General features: G+C 39.1%; 1 protein-coding gene across 1 annotated transcript; it reads left to right on the top strand.

Annotated features, from left to right (window-relative positions):
- Positions 1-417: 417 nt before the first annotated feature.
- On the top strand, positions 418-1,053 carry LOC149946581 (uncharacterized). Its single transcript, XM_090170823.1, has one exon. The coding sequence runs from the start codon at positions 418-420 to the stop codon at positions 1,051-1,053; it is 636 nt and encodes a 211-aa protein (XP_090026949.1).
- Positions 1,054-17,326: the final 16,273 nt, after the last annotated feature.

Genomic DNA, 17,326 nt, shown 5'->3' on the forward strand with positions numbered 1-17,326 from the left:
CAGGAGTTGGGGCTACCCAGCTTCCCACCAGGCCGGCCTCCGGCATTCTTGTTCCTGACTCCAACCGAACCCCTAGCATCTGAACTTTCCCCTTATCATTTTCCATGTAAACATTGTTCCAGTATTAAATAGTATCTTTCGTATAAAAGCATTATTATTAACGAACATAACAAATGGCGACGGAGATGGGATCTCAACATTAAAACATAAATCCAGAAAACATCTGAATCTGCTTTCAGAAGAGATCCAGCGAACGAACGGCATAAGAAGGCACGGCTACATCACCTTTGTTTGGCAACCACGCGGAACAAGAATCCGGACACACATCCGCATCCATCGGGTAAATAAATGAACAATTATACAGAAATAACTACCTTATATTATCGAGTGAACAGTCGCGTGTGAAAACGATCCATTATGGCTTTATTTGGACACTTAAATGTTTTCGACAATAAAACTGAATCGTGGGACCAGTACGCGGAACGCCTCGACGCATATTTCACTGCGAACGATATCATGGCTGCCGCCAAAAAGAAGGCAATCTTACAAACCGCGCTCAGTCCGGGGACTTACACGTTATTGCGCAATCGCTTGCGTCCCACGACGGTGGATTCAAAAACGTACGCTGAACTCGTGACGGCGTTATCCACACATTTTAACCCGGTACCTCTACGTTGCGTCGCACGACTCCGGTTTTATCGCCGAAACCGAAACGACGGGGAATCGGTGGAGGCATACATTGCCGATCTCCAGGCTCTATCGATGAACTGCAAATTCACGAACACGGACGAGATGATAGTGGATAAAATCATCTTTGGCATCAACGACCCGGCAATGCAGCAGAAGTTGATAGCTGAGGAGGACGAAAAAACGGAAGTCACGTTGGAAAGGGCTACGACAATCCTATTAGCGATGGAAAACTCAAAACGTAGTCTTGGCGAAATAAAGAATAAAGAAGAAGGACAGGCACAAATAAATCGCATACGTCCGCAAACCAACGGCAGAAAACCTCATCGCCAAAGTAAAAAACAACGCCTCAAGTCGATCTGGTAATGGGTCATCACAACCTAACAACTCCAGAGGAAAAGAGGAAGGGAAAATCATTCCCGATTACAGTCGATGTCTGCGATGCAAAAGCGATCAACATAAAGCTCATTCAAGGACTCCAATGCAATAAGTGTGACCGTAAAGGCCACATTGCGAAGGCGTGCCTCAACCCTCCTGACAGGGAAAAAGACCGAAAACAGGCACCACCAAAGCGGTATACTCAATCGAACAACATTGATGAGACAAAACAAAACCAATCATGCCACTACGACGAGTACGAGGTCGACGTTTATCACATTGGTGACGGCTCAGGCTACACAATGATTCGCGAACGCGATTTTGACAGAATCGGCGAACATTCTGAGGTCTACCCTTTCTCACGTAACCTCCAATCCTACACAGGAGACCAAATAGACATCGTTGGCCAAGCCACGGTACATGTCAGATTTGGAGCTCGCGAGGCTAACCTTCCACTCATTGTCGTCAGAGGAAATGGGCCAAATCTGTGTGGCCGAAAATGGCTATACTCGTCTCTCAACATCCTACCATCTGTCAACCAGCCAACAACAGCTGTACACACCATCAAGAACGGCGATCCAGAGGTAAATACGCTGTTAGAAAAACATTCCAATCTTTTCACCTCAGGCTTGGGAAAGCTAAAAGGGATACAGGGTCACTTGTACATGATGGACGATGCGCAATCCAAGTATTGCAAAGCACGGACCATACCTTACGCGCGCAAGGAGCGTGTGGAGGACGAACTCCGACGAATGGAACGAGAAAGGATTATCGAAAAGGTGGATTATTCACACTACGCCTCACCTATTGTAACGGTACAGAAACCAAACGGCGGCATACGTACATGCGCCGACTACAAAACGACGATAAACCCTCAACTGAATATCGATCAGTACCCATTACCAAAACTGGAGGACATCTTTGCACGGTTTCCCGGATGCAAGTTTTTTTCCAAATTGGACCTTCGCGAAGCTTACAACCAGGTTGAGCTAGACAAGGAGTCACGGAAATACACAGTGATAAATACAACATTGGGCCTCTTCCGTTTCAATCGCTTACCTTTTGGAGTGGCCTCCGCATCCGCCATATTTCAGAGGTTGATGGACATGGTCCTCTGCGATGTCAAAAATGTCACACCCTTCCAAGATGATACGCTCGTGGGGGCAGCACAAAAGAGGAACATCTGAAGGTTTTGGACACAGTTTTACAAAAATTCAGTGCTTTCGGTTTAAAATTAAAACTGGAAAAGTGCAAGTTCCTCCAACCAGAAATTGAATTCCTGGGACACCGACTCGATGAGCGTGGCATTCATCCGTTAGAGGACAAGATGGCAGCTATAATGAACGCACCAGCGCCTGGCAACGTAGAAACACTGCGTTCTTTCCTAGGCATGCTCAATTATTATTCTCGCTTTCTCCCGAACAATTCGTCACGCCTTGCACCGCTCTATTCCCTTCTTCAACATGGTACACCATGGGTGTGGGGTAAAGAACAAGAAGTTGCATTCTCAGAAGCCAAGAAAACACTGAAAACCTCAAATCTTTTGTTCCATTTTGACATCAACGAGGAAGTCACGGTTGCATGTGACGCCTCACCGGTGGGCATCGGCGCGGTAATATCTCATCTCATAGATGGTCAAGATCAACCGATCGCTTTCGCTTCAAGGAGCCTCACCTCCGCTGAAAAAAATTATTCACAGCTCGACAAGGAGGGTCTCGCTCTCGTATACGGAGTGACGAAGTTTAAGGACTACTTGTACGGCAAGAAGTTTACGCTCTACACAGACCATCAACCCCTCGTATCACTTCTAGCTGCTCACAAAGCGATCCCAGCAATGGCAGTGGCCAGGATCCAGCGTTGGTCCCTTATGCTCGCTGCATACTCATATGAGATCAAGTTCCGGAAAGGGTCGCAAAATGCAAACGCCGATGCATTGAGTAGATCACCTTTACCGTGTACGACACTAAACACTCCGGTACCCGCTGAGTATGTATACCTAATAAAAAGCATAGCAGAGGCCGGTCCACTCACGCCGCGTCAGCTTGACGATGCCACGCAAGCGGACCCCCTTCTACGGCAGCTGAGAAATTGTATGACGAAGGGGTGGCCAAGTAAAATCCATCCAGATTTGGCCGCATATCATCGTCGACGAGATGAACTCTCAAATTTCAACGGCATCATACTCATGGGCAATCGAGTGATAGTTCCAGAAGCTAAACAACGCGAACTTCTACTGCAACTCCACAGCTCCCACCAAGGTGTGTTTAACATGAAGGTAGTGGCCAGGTCTCGAATCTGGTGGCCCACGATTAACACGGATATTGAAGCAATGTCAAACACTTGCCAAACATGCCGCCAACATGCAGCCTTGCCAGCAAAACAATACCAACCATGGCGAACCACAAAAACCCCTTGGGAAAGGGTGCACGCAGATTTTGCGGGTCCCATTGAAGGAAAATACCTTTTCATAATTGTCGATAGCTACAGCAAATGGCTTGAGGTATTTATAACCACAACACAATCGTCACAAGCCGTCAGGAAGTGCCTTCGACAATGCATTGCACGTTTCGGCATAATGCTCACACTTGTCACGGATAACGGTGCCTGCTTCACAAGTAATGACTTTGAAGACTTCACGAAATTTAATGGCATACACCACTAGCGCACCGCACCACATCACCCCGCTTCTAACAGAGCTGCTGAGCGTAATGTAAGAACCATCAAAGACAACCTCAAGAAAGTATCCAGTTTCAACTTTGAATCCCTCGATATAGTACACACCGGACTCACTGTACACAAAACTGGATCTTTAGACGAACGCATGGCCAGGATTCTCATCAACCACAGGCGGACGCCTACTTCCTGCGGCAAATCGCCTGCAGAACTTATGTTAGGACGTAACATCACAACACGGCTTGACTTATGTCACCCAAAAAACTGTAATACACAGTACCCGATCGGTATCGCAGACATAGACACTACTGACCGTATACAAAAATTTAAACTGAATGACACGGTTTACGCCTACAATTTTGGTGTCGGAGACAAATGGTTTAAAGGCACGATCACTAGTCACCTTGGCAAAATGATGTATACCATTCAAACCAATAGAGGAGAGATACGCCGCCACCAAAATCAACTACGCTTGCGGACGGAAACCTCCTCTGAAAAAATATGATGTCACACCAGATGGTCCTGTACCAAATCAACACCAACTCCCAAGCACTCCCTGTGCATCCACAAGAGGAGAAGTTCCAGCTATGACCACTCCATCCATTGCGACACCATCCCTAGTGACTGTTCCAAGTACACCAGCCATAGAGACAGTACCAGTCAGGACGACATTCCCAGCTACGGCTCCTCGCTCACCACATAGAGCTCCAGTTCAGACTCCTGGTCGTAAGCCTTCATCAACAATCAAACTAAGGTTGGACTTCACCCCCACACTAACAAAGAGTCCACACTCGGATGAAACTGAAAGAAGCTCAACAGCAACAACACCATCGCCCATAAATTCACAAGAAACCACATCTTTGGCACTCACGAGGGCAAGACGTCAGGCAAGAAAACCAGCCCGTTACAGATCAAATTAACCTTCAAATGAGTACACCTTCGTAGTATCATCTAACTTTTCAAAAAAAAAGAGGTATTGTTACACCCACATGACTTTGTATAAGATATTCCAAACTTAACTAACTGTAGACGGCGCCACCTAACCAGGAGTTGGGGCTACCCAGCTTCCCACCAGGCCGGCCTCCGGCATTCTTGTTCCTGACTCCAACCGAACCCCTAGCATCTGAACTTTCCCCTTATCATTTTCCATGTAAACATTGTTCCAGTATTAAATAGTATCTTTCGTATAAAAGCATTATTATTAACGAACATAACAATTTTCTATAAAACTGCGTCTTAAAATAACGTGTCGACCTAGGAAGGTGGTTTTGTTTTAACGGCAACGAATTCCGTAGATCTATTTTTTAGGCTCGCCCACGCTATTTTAAAAATTGGTCGAACACATGTTTGTTTTTCAGGTTTTTACCTCTCCGAGGGGACTATGTCCCTTAGGAGGGGTTTTGCAATCATCGTGTCTGTATGTGTGTCTGTCTGTCTGTCTGTCTGTCAGTGTGTGTGTGTCTATATTCTTCGAACGGGGGCAAAGTCAAAAACGCGTTACCGGGGGCAAAGTCCAATACGCGTTACCGGTGAAAAGTCGTGAAATCGTGTTTAAAGGTTGGCAAAACCACCGTCGGACGGTGAGCGTTAACGGATAAAGTTGCGGTTGCGTAGGGTGCGGTTTAGTTGTTTTTTTCGTTAACATTCACCGTCGCGTTGGTTTCGGCTCAGTTGTAATGGGAATTTGTTGCAATGTTTATGTGTAGTGTAGGAATGTTGAGTTTGTTTGTTATGGCGGTTGTGTGTGATGAGTTTGTTTTATGGCGGTTGTGAGTGTTGAATTTGCATGTGCGTCTTTGCTCTCCAACTTCTTCTTATTGACTTTTGGGACGGACCGAGTGTTGAGGGTTACGATAAACGTCTCAACGTCCAAATGGCAGGGTTTCCACCAACTGTTTACGGTATTCGTCTTAGTATCAATTTGCGATCGCATCAGGCGGGATTTGAACCCGAGACCTCATGTTTAACAGGCGGACGTTCTACCACAGAACCACCGACACGTATTACGCTTTATCGAAAATTAGACCTTCAGCTTTATCGGAAGCGTTTATTACAAATTAACAGAGTATTCAATTTCGGTTGTTATTAAATAGAACGAAATTTCGTGTTCCATTTAAATTATTGCATCGAAGTAATTCTACTGTAGCGTATTCTCTGTTGATTAAAAACGAAAGCGCCGCCCAGGTTTCGAACCCGAGCCCTTCTGCACGACAGGCGAACGTTCTACCACAGGACCACCGATAGACTTTACGCTTCCTTGAAAATTATAAACTCAGCTTAGCGGAAGAGTATATTAATGGTTTTTAAAGTCTACATTTTTTACGTATGCAATTTTAAAGGTCAAATCTTGTTTTAGCGCAGTCAGCCGAGATAAGAGGGTTAAAGGGTAGACCCTGTGGGTGGTCCACTTTGTTAGTTTTTTGTTATTTATTTACGGGTTTTATTATCGACCTATATATAGTTGTGTTAATGCAAAGGCGATAATTTAACATTTATTGCTTTGAGAGCTTTCGGTTAGTCTAGTGGCTCTCTGTGCTTTGTTGATGGTAAGGTTTTTGCTTTTTGTAAATACATTTGGTGTGGATATTTGGATATCTACGATTTCTAAAGCAGTCAATGATTTCCTGGGTGTGCGAGTCATTATATGATATTGGAAATTGGATGGTATTGGTCTTTTTCATCCGGTATGTGTCACAACATCAACTGGAAGTCTACGAGTGTTGAAATAAAATGAGCATTAATGATGCGGCAAGTATTTCGTAAGCGAGAAAAATACAACTACCATCTGTAGATATTTCTTTCATTAAAATTTGCTTCGTATTATATTCAACTGATAAACTTGTACTGTAAAAAGGGTTAAATTCAATTGTGCATTGTTTTAGTACGTCTAACTCACTGTTGTAACTACTTAATTTATAATATTTTGAATAAATTAAAATCGGTGGTTTCGTCTCATTTATTTTAATTATAATTAAAATTTTATACCGGGCGGGATGGAACCGGGATTACGTTTTTAGTAAATAACTTTGAATTTCGGATATATATCTTTAAGGATCATCTCGAGAAATTAATACCACTAGGGACAATTCTTCCGAGGAGAGGTATATTTTGGCAAGCTTGCCAACTTGTTTAATTTTTGTGAACTTGTTAAAATCTAAATTGTTTACGTATGAAAATTTAAAGGTCAAATATTGTTTAAGCGCAGTCAGCAGATAAGATGGTTAAAGCAGTAGTTATTTGTCGATGGTTAAAGGGTAGAACCCGTTAGTTTTTTGTAATTTATTTCGTTTTTTCAGTCTTTTTTTAATCTATTGTGTGTTTAGCGTATTAATTTTCAAGGGTAATAGTTCATTTATGAAGAAAATATCGAGTTGAATACATCGTGCTCTTCCGTTGGTCTGGTTTTTAACTGGGTCGTCATTACTTCGTAATTTATTTTAAACACTTTCTCGACTGATTAAGATGTTTAATGCAGTTCATCAATTGGGTTCGTTTGTTTTTATTTATAAAGAAACCTAACTATTCCGTCTACGGTCATTTATTGATATACGAGCTGACGTTTAGTCAAGTGGCTTTCTGTGCTTTGTGAATGGTAAGTTTTTTGCTTCTTGTTAATACATGTTTTATTGGTGTGGATATTTGGATATCTACGATTCTTAATGCAATCATTGATTTCCTGGGTGGGCGAGTCATTATATGATATAAGAAATTGGACGGTATGTCACAACGTCCACAGGAAGTCTACGAGTCGTCCACTACCCGATGTCGAATATAGCTATTATACGGTATCTTCATCAAGGGCGAGTGTTGAAATAAAATGAGCGTTAAAGATGCGGCAACTATTTCGTAAGCGAGAAAAATACAAATACCCTCTGTAGATATTTCTTTCATTAAAATTTGCTTCGTATTATATTCAACTGATAAACTTGTACTGTAAATAGGGTTAAATTCAATTGTACGTCTAACTCGCTGTTGTGACTACTTTATTTATAATATTCTGAATAAATTAAAATCTGTTGTTTCGTCTCAATTATTTTAATTATAATTAAAATTTTATACCGGGTGGGATAGAACCAGGATTACGTTTTTAGTAAATAACTCTGAATTGCGGAGATATATCTCTAAGGGTCATCTCGAGAAATTAATACCACTAGGGACAATTCTTCCGAGGAGAGGTAAATTTTGACTTGCCAACTTGTTTGATATAAGATAACAAAGTGACAAAGTCCAAATTGTAAATGTGTAATAGATCTCATTACCCGAAAATTACTATTCACTTACAAGTTAGAGAATAGAGAGCTGGGAGTTGTGGCGTACTCCTGTAATTCCAAGTGTCTGGGAGGCAGAGTTTGTGAATGGCCGTGTGAGGACGACCGGGTAAGTCTCTGACAAATGATCACAGGCTGTCAACCCTACCTCGGCGGATTTGTATAAAATTTGGTGTAAGGGGTTTTCACAATCTCTGGAACCGAAATCTCGGGTTTTTTTTAAATCGGTTTAGTAGTTTTTGAGATATAGAAAATCGGCATTTTTGAAAATGGGCTTGACCCCTAAACTTGACCAACTCATAACTTGGTCAATTTGTAACCGATTTTGATCATTTAAAGAGCATTCTAAAGTGGAGGATGAGTATTAGATACACAGATGGACAAATCTTAGTATTTCAATTCTTTAGAAGCTAATACTAGCGGTTAAATAATTTGAAGTTTGACCTTAGGCCTCGACCGAGGTTAAATGTTAAAAGTAAATTCTTTTTTCGAAATCCCCGTCAATAATTCATCTGAAAATGTTGAAATCTCAATATAATATTTTTCGTTTACGAGATATTAGTATTAACATTATACCCTACAAACATTTATTGTTTTATTTTTCCAGATTATTATTAACTACAAATCAATCAAACCTTTGTTTTTGCAATTGCTAATTCGATTTTTACCTTATCGCTGTCTCTCAACATGTATTTTGACTTCGATGAGAGGACTATAGAGGGATTTTCAATTTCACAAAGATTATTTTCTCTTAAAATCCAGCTTTCGTCTTTATTAAGTGGCCAATAATAATAAGTGGAATAAAAAGGGGGGTACATGTAAGAAGCCAGAATTAGATTAGATCTAATTCTGAAGAAATTAAATAGTCACCACATTCCTTTGAATATTCCTTGATGAGTTCAATATAGAATTTCTTTCGATACACACAAGCAACAAATGTTTCAGATAAGATTTCTTCAGTGTCTTCGTTGGTTTCTTGAACAGCACACGAAATGTTAAAATTTTCCATTTATCCCATTAAGGAAAGGGGTGCAACTTCAATTTGAGTTTTACTTAAAGGAATAAATTTAAGTTACGGTCGCGTACCTTTAATTGTTACCACTTTCGAAAATCTTTCTTTTAAAAAATATCCCCTTTCAATTATTTCGTCATTGGAAACGTAGAAAAATATTACGTTTTGAAATGCAGAATTCAAACATCTCCTTTGGCGATAATATTTGCCCTTATACTGGCCGTTGAAGACTAGTTTTATCGGTTAGCCTTTTGACTGTTCCTTCAATGTCATCACACGGCCCTTTTCCGTCGGAGGTTGCAAAAAAATGCCACTCTCCATCTTTACCGAAATCGTCTTTGTGATGACACAGATTACAAAACTTATATTTATTTTTATACTGCCCGGCCTAACCATCAGAGAAATAGATAACATTTCGTAAATTAGGAATATTTTTTTTTAATATGTAATTCATTTAGATTGGAACGTGTATACTCCTGTTGTAGAGTGAGACCTAGTGTCACTAATTATGCACACGCTTTTCTGAATCAAAGGTTCGTTTATAGTAAACTACGTATGGGTGCCGAGTAGCCTGAGAATTTTCCCAATGAAAGCCTTGAACCTCGTCTTGAACTACAATTGAATAATTTTCTGGAAAATCTCCGATCACGATAATATTCCCAGGTTCTAGTGTTTCTTTAATCGACTTCAAATATTCTGACTGGGCTTTAGACGGGTAAGTTCTATTATTTTCAGGGAAAGAGTTGGTAAAAAGTCGTCTTTTGATTCAGATATGTTCAGGAGATTAGTTTTGTCTGTCGAAACCCACTGTTTAGAATTAATTTTTTCAAAATCGTCCAGCATCCTATTGAGCATAGGTTTTCATTACTTAAAATTCCGTTTTTTTACCGGGCAGTTTTTGAACCATCTCATCATGCATTTTCTATCTTCAACATTACAAACAGTAAGAGCCATAATATAATTTTGTTTGTATTGTTGAAGATAGAAAATGCATGATGAGATGGTTCAAAAATGCAAAAAACGAAATTTTAAGTAATGAAAACCTATGCTCAATGCTGGACGATTTTGAAAAAAATTGATTATAAACAGTGGGTTTCGAAGTCAAAATACATGTTGACACTGATGTTGAGAGACAGCGATAAGGTAAAAATCGAATTAGCAATTGCAAAAGAAAGGTTTGATTGATTTGTAGTTAATAATAATCTGGAAAAATAAAACAATAAATGTTTGTAGGGTATAATGTTAATACTAATATCTCGTAAACAAAAAATATTATATTGAGATTTCAACATTTTCAGATGAATTATAGACGGGGATTTCGAAAAAAAGCATTTACTTTTAACATTTAACCTCGGTCGCGGCCTAAGGTCAAAGGTCAAATTATTTAACCGCTAGTATTAGCTTCTAAAGAATTGAAATACTAAATTTTGTCCATCTGTGTATCTAATACTCATCGTCCACTTTAGAATGCTCTTTAAATGATCAAAATCGGTTACAAATTGACCAAGTTATAAGTTGGTCAAGTTTAGGGGTCAAGCCCATTTTCAAAAATGCCGATTTTCTATATCTCAAAAACTACTAAACCGTTTAAAAAAACCCGAGATTTCGGTTCCAGAGATTGTGAAAATCCCTTACACCAAATCCGCCGAGGTAGGGTTGACAGCCTGTGATCATTTGTCAGAGACTTACCCGACCACCAATCCCCCAACGGATGGTCGGAGTTCTTCCGCCACGGGTGTCCCCACCCCTGTCACCACGTATCACCCCGTTGGCGTGGCCGTTACACATATCTCGCCCTGATTAATCAGGTGGACGAGCGGACTGAATTTGTCCCACACGTTAAAATCCCGAATAGAAAAAAAATCAGTCGGAGAGTAGGCGTAAGCTTAATTCAATTTTGATCTTAGTTCCCTTCGCATTATTGTATATGTATTTATATTACTTGCATTGAATATATAAACGTTTTCAGTGGTGTATAATGGGCAAAATATAAAAAGGTGTGGAAAAAGGAGCCGTTATTGAAAGGTAAATATCAATTAACGTTTTATTTTTTTTAAATTACAACGTAAATTTTTTTAAATATTATAACGACTCTTAGGCTTCTTGTATGGAACAGAGGGAAGTGATAACGCTCGTTGCCTGTGGTTTAAAAACAATTTGAGAGCTCATTATTCGGACATTGTCAAACATTCTAAGAGTGCTAAACGTATTAGGAATATGCCTTGTTCAAGTACTGAGAGCAGTGGTAATGTTTCAACACAGAAAATTAGCGAAATTTTTAAGAAAAAACCAATTGATTCAATTGCTAACGACAAAAAAAAGAATGGAAATGAGGGTTGCGACTTTTGTCGCGGCTAATACATCCATATTGCCGATTGATGAGTTAGGAGATATCCTTAGTGCCCGATACTAAAATATATTAAGCTAATCACCAAGCTTTTAAGCACTTAAGCTTCCAAAATGAGCCCATCCCAAAAATGCGCTACTTTCGATTTAAAAAGAGTTTTCATATAACAGTTTTTGGGGGAGTCCATTAGACTCTTTACCCCCTTTTGAAAGAGTTTTTCGGCAGTCCCGCGACTTTTCTTAGGGGTTTTGGACTGCTGGACTGCCGCTGATACCAAGTCTGGTCCTTACCACCACAGAGTGTAGTTCTTCAGCTCTTGTACAGAGATGGCTCGAGAAGAAGAGTCTGCGAGATTTGATTCGCCAGAGACGTGATACCATTTTGCATTTGGAAATAATTTTTGAACTTCAGAGACTCTGTTAGCGACGAAAGTTGTCTAGCGTATAGGGGAGATGAAGCGAGCCAAGCTCATACGACTGTTGAATCGAACCAAGCGTTAATGTCTTTGATATCCTTTTTCAAAGCTTCTTGAACACGAACGATCAACTTTGCGTAGAGGACCGCGCCACATAGCTCCAATCTCGGGATTCTGACTTCTTTCATATGAGGCACCTTCGTTTTCGTGGAGATAAGTTGAACCTTCGTGCCTCCATCGTCGTTGCGCGTTCTTAAGTATACATTGGCTGCGAAGGCCTTTTCAGACGCATCAGAAAAAACTTGTAAACTGATATCTTGAAGGTTTGGTTGAGATACGTGACGAGGAACGTTGATGTCTTCAATTCCTTAAAGCTCCACATTGAATTTATGCCATTTGTGAATCAACTCTGATCGTAGTGGTGCATTCCAGTTTATTTTTTCTTTCCACATATCTTGAATTAGTAGTTTACTCTTGATTGTGATAGGTGCCAAGAGTCCAAGCGGGTCGAAGACTCTAGCGATGTCAGCTAAGATAGTAAGTTTCGTTTCGGTTGTGCGATTCAGTGGAAATGATACTAGTGAAGTTCGAGAGTTTTGATTGATTCGTCTGCTTCAATTTTCAACGGCCCTTGAATTCCCCGCAGTTCGGACGGTAGCGAATCGAGTAATGCTTGATCGTTAGATGTCCATTTACGCAGAGCAAATCCACCCTAGTTGGTGAGCTGTAATAGTTGTGATTGCAATTGTAAGGCTTTTGAGGTCGTATCAGCTCCAGACACGAGATCGTCCATATAGAAATCTTCTAAGAGGCTTTTCGACGCTGCTGAGTTACTTCATCGTAAGTGAGTTGATTCAGGACCTTAGTGGCTTGGCATCGTCATCAAATAATTAAAGCACTATGTTATCTGTTTAAATTTTTAGATTTAATCAAATTTCTAGCTATTTGAATTTGACCCTTTAAGGAATCTAGCTCAAAGTTAAACCGGCTGTATGTTTGGCAATGGGCTAGGACGTCGACATTCAGCTGTTAGCTCAGGTTTACCTTTCTCAACCAAATTTTCTAATGCTAGAACAATGAACAACAGAATTGAACCTAATTCTAAAATAATGAAGTATCTTCTTTTTGCTTCACAATCTGGTCTCGCAGATTTGACGCATTTTAAGGACGACGTCATAGCCCAGCTCTCTCTGGGATTCCTCAAAACATTCGCTTCTAAAAACCGAATTGCTTTGGAAATTGCAGATTGCTTGAACTAAACCAAGCAATTTCCTCATTTCCAATATATTAGAGCAGCAAAAACCAAAACTACATTTAACCTATGAGCAGTGCACGTACGGACAATTACCACCTACTGCCGCTTCTATTCTAACTATAACACCTGATAAGTTTCCGCTCATTACAGTAGCCCCATCGTACGTTTTTGCGCAATTTCCAATTAATAAACCGCTTAGCGTTAGAAGATTTTTAATAGCTAAGCTTATGTTTTCAGAATCAAACTTATGCAAATCTGTGTACCCTAAAAATCTCTCTACGATGCCTATTTCTTTTCTAGTATACGGAACGCAAACACTTAATTACTCTCGAGGGGCTAACCACTCTTAGAAAGTGTGTACACCGGATTACGCTTAAATTAGCACTGCCAAAGGCAGGGACTTCAAAGATTACGCATAATCCCATTAGTACAGTCAAAGGTACGGCTCTGTACACCGATTACGCGGAGTGATCAGCCCCTCGATTACTCTACACCTGCATTATCACGAGTTTCATCGGCAATAACAGAGTAAAAGTCACCGGATTCTTTAACTTCTTGGACAATGGTTTTCCTAGATAAACTAGCACTAATATTAATTAGTTCGTTTTGAATAGTACTATGCATATATTTGTTATACTCTCGCACTTGGTCTTTAAATTTTATTTTCATTTTCGTCATCTGACCTATGTCCCCTAAGCAGTGGCGTAGCTAGCATGGGTGGCACCCGGTGAGGATATCATGGTGTGTACTTACTAGTCAAAACGTGTAAAAAAGATTTTTCGTATTTCTCTAGTTTGTGTAAGTTTTTATTTTTTTCACGGTTGGGTGTCACCCCCAAAACGACCACAAGCTACGCGACTGCCGCAAAGCATAATAAAACAATTTCCACGTGAGTTGCTATCATCTCTCTATTTCGAATAACTTCCAGTTTATGGTGGGCATTAACCTGAGACGCAATTGTGCCGCGGTATTTCAATTGATGCAGCGATTTAGACGAAGTAAAATGTTCTTCAAATTTTTTGCCCATGTTTTTCCAATTCAAGCTATATTTCTGTCGCTGATAAAATAGCGGCAACCAAAACAATAAACTTTATCTGTAGCTACATAGTACTCAAGAATTGGGTACTTGGCGTACCAAAAGGAATTAAAGCCTCGATTTTGACAACTAATCAAAGTTTTTGGACAGGAGGGGAGCGTAGGTTGAATTTCTTTAATATCTAAAATGGTGAATGGTCTAACAGTTAAATAAGGCAACGCGTTGAGGATTTCGGCCTCTTCAATGTCAGAGTTGCTTTTGGGGTTTTCAACTAAAACTTTAACATTAGGCTCGATATTAATCGGAAGCAGTTTGATCGATTTGCGCAACCAGACTGTCGTTTGGTATAACTTCAATAATCTAGTAACTTTAGGAAAAAAATCGACCAAACTTTGGAAAAAATGCCCCCGGGCTGAATTTTTGCATACACTTTTACTTAGTGTCTGTAAACGTTGTGTCAAAAGTCCCCATCATTGGGGTGTATGGAACTTTTTTTTTGGCGGGAAAATGGCTGGCAAAAATGGTTTTTCACCAATATCTTCGTTATTATTACTTTTACAGCTATACTGTCAATTAGAAAATTAATGCTGAGCACGTTTTTGACAAGAATGGTCCTATTTGAATTTAGCGTCTGAGCAGTCGTTTCTGCGCAATCGCGGTGCCAATGTTTTTAGTACGGCTTCCATGTTTTTTTTTTGAAAAAAATATGCCATACCTAAAAATTTCACAATCGAAAGAGGTTATGGTCTTATAGAACCTCCGCAAAGTCCTAAAGTCTGCAGTGCCAACTTTCCCCGCCATCTTGGAAAATGGCCGCCATTTTATATTCGCTTATAATTCAAAACTTATTTACCCAAACTCAACATAAGAGGTGTCATTCTTCTTCAAATTGTCTTATCCTTCTTTACAAGCTCTTAAAAGGTCGATTTTATCAAAAGGTCAAAGGTCACGAGCTCAAAATGTTAAAATATCTTTAAATTATAACGAAAAACGGTATATTTCTTACATATTGCATTTTAATTAAAACTTCTAATAATATTTCACAGTAGCCCTGTTGCTCTGGAGAAGGTCAAAGTTTAATTGGATTAAATTGATTCAGTATTTATTTTAATATTAAATACTAACTGATACCCCACCCTTCGTTTTCTAATAAAAAAACGTCCTTGGTTTAACGCCAATTTCGAATGAAAAATGTTCTGAGGCGAATTCCAAGTCAAAATGTTGCGCTTTGTTCGAAAAAAATTGTTTCAAGACTGCCCGACTTGACATTCAACCACCAGGTGGCATTCTAGGTCGTTACGACCACAGCACATGCAGTTTCAAAGCGAACGGTACGAAAGATATTTTTGAAAACCAATTTAAAAAAAATAAAGTAAATATCAAATATTAATTAATAAAAACCTTAATAAATACATGTAGAACGATTAAAAAAAACGACCACAACCTTCAGTTTCTCATGAATCGCTGGCTTCCAATGGAATACGGGTTATTTTAGCCATGTATGGGGCTCCCATTTCAGAAATTTCCATTAACGAATATCGTTATAAATGTTTTACAAAATCTATACATAGAAAGAAATTGATAAATCCAAATATTTCACCACCTACAGAAAATGCAGCTAAAGAGCACTTATTTCGAGTGTATTATCAAGTTCAGAAGTGGTTAGGTAATGAATTAAATCCTACAGTTTGGGGATGGATAAATAAAGATAATCTATTACGACCAAAAACAACTTCGCAAACACCGGCTCCGGAATGTCTTTTGAACATGATTTTTTGTAACTGTTTAAAAGGATGCGGACCATTATGTGGTTGTCGAAAGCTCGGACTTTACTGTTCATCAGTTTGCGGTAATTGTCACGGGCAATCATGCCAAAATTGAGAACCAATAGAAATAGATTCAACGGAAAAAAAAGAAAAGACCGATAAGGAAATAGATAATCCAGTAGAAAATGAAATCGATGAACAAGAAGAAAATGAAATCGAAGAACAAGAAGAAAATGAAATTGAAGAACAAGAAGAAAATGAAATCGAAGAACAAGAAGAAAATGAAATTGAAGAACAAGAAGAAAAAGAAATCGAAGAACAAGAAGAAAATGAAATTGAAGAACAAGAAGAAAATGAAAACGAAGAACAAGAAGCTCAAAGCGAAGAATAATAAGTTTAAAAAACGATAAATTTTTAGAACATTAATATATCATATCTATTTATTTGTGTTTTATTTACTTTGTAATTTATTTATTTATTAATATGGTAAAAATAAACCTATGCATTAAAATATAGAAAGATTAAAAAAACGACCACTCTTGCATAGTAAAATTTAAAAATGTTTTATTAAAAGACACGAATAGTTTCACTGCCGTTCGGTCGCATCATCAGGTGAAACTGCATGTACTGTGGTCGTAACGACCTAGAATGCCCCCTGGTGGTTGAATGTCAAGTCGGGCAGTCTTGAAACAATTTTTTTCGAACAAAGCGCAACATTTTGACTTGGAATTCGCCTCAGAACATTTTTCATTCGAAATTGGCGTTAAACCAAGGACGTTTTTTTATTAGAAAACGAAGGGTGGGGTATCAGTTATTATTTAATATTAAAATAAATACTGAATCAATTAAATCCAATTAAACTTTGACCTTCTCCAGAGCAACAGGGCTACTGTGAAATATTATTAGAAGTTTTAATTAAAATGCAATATGTAAGAAATATACCGTTTTTCGTTATAATTTAAAGATATTTTAACATTTTGAGCTCGTGACCTTTGACCTTTTGATAAAATCGACCTTTTAAGAGCTTGTAAAGAAGGATAAGACCATTTGAAGAAGAATGACACCTCTTATGTTGAGTTTGGGTAAATAAGTTTTGAATTATAAGCGAATATAAAATGGCGGCCATTTTCCAAGATGGCGGGGAAAGTTGGCACTGCAGACTTTAGGACTTTGCGGAGGTTCTATAAGACCATAACCTCTTTCGATTGTGAAATTTTTAGGTATGGCATATTTTTTTCAAAAAAAAAAACATGGAAGCCGTACTAAAAACATTGGCACCGCGATTGCGCAGAAACGACTGCTCAGACGCTAAATTCAAATAGGACCATTCTTGTCAAAAACGTGCTCAGCATTAATTTTCTAATTGACAGTATAGCTGTAAAAGTAATAATAACGAAGATATTGGTGAAAAACCATTTTTGCCAGCCATTTTCCCGCCAAAAAAAAAGTTCCATACACCCCAATGATGGGGACTTTTGACACAACGTTT

This window comes from Leiobunum rupestre, chromosome 4 (assembly GCF_980474605.1).
Source record: "Leiobunum rupestre chromosome 4, qqLeiRupe1.1.hap1, whole genome shotgun sequence".
NCBI lineage: Eukaryota > Metazoa > Arthropoda > Arachnida > Opiliones > Sclerosomatidae > Leiobunum > Leiobunum rupestre.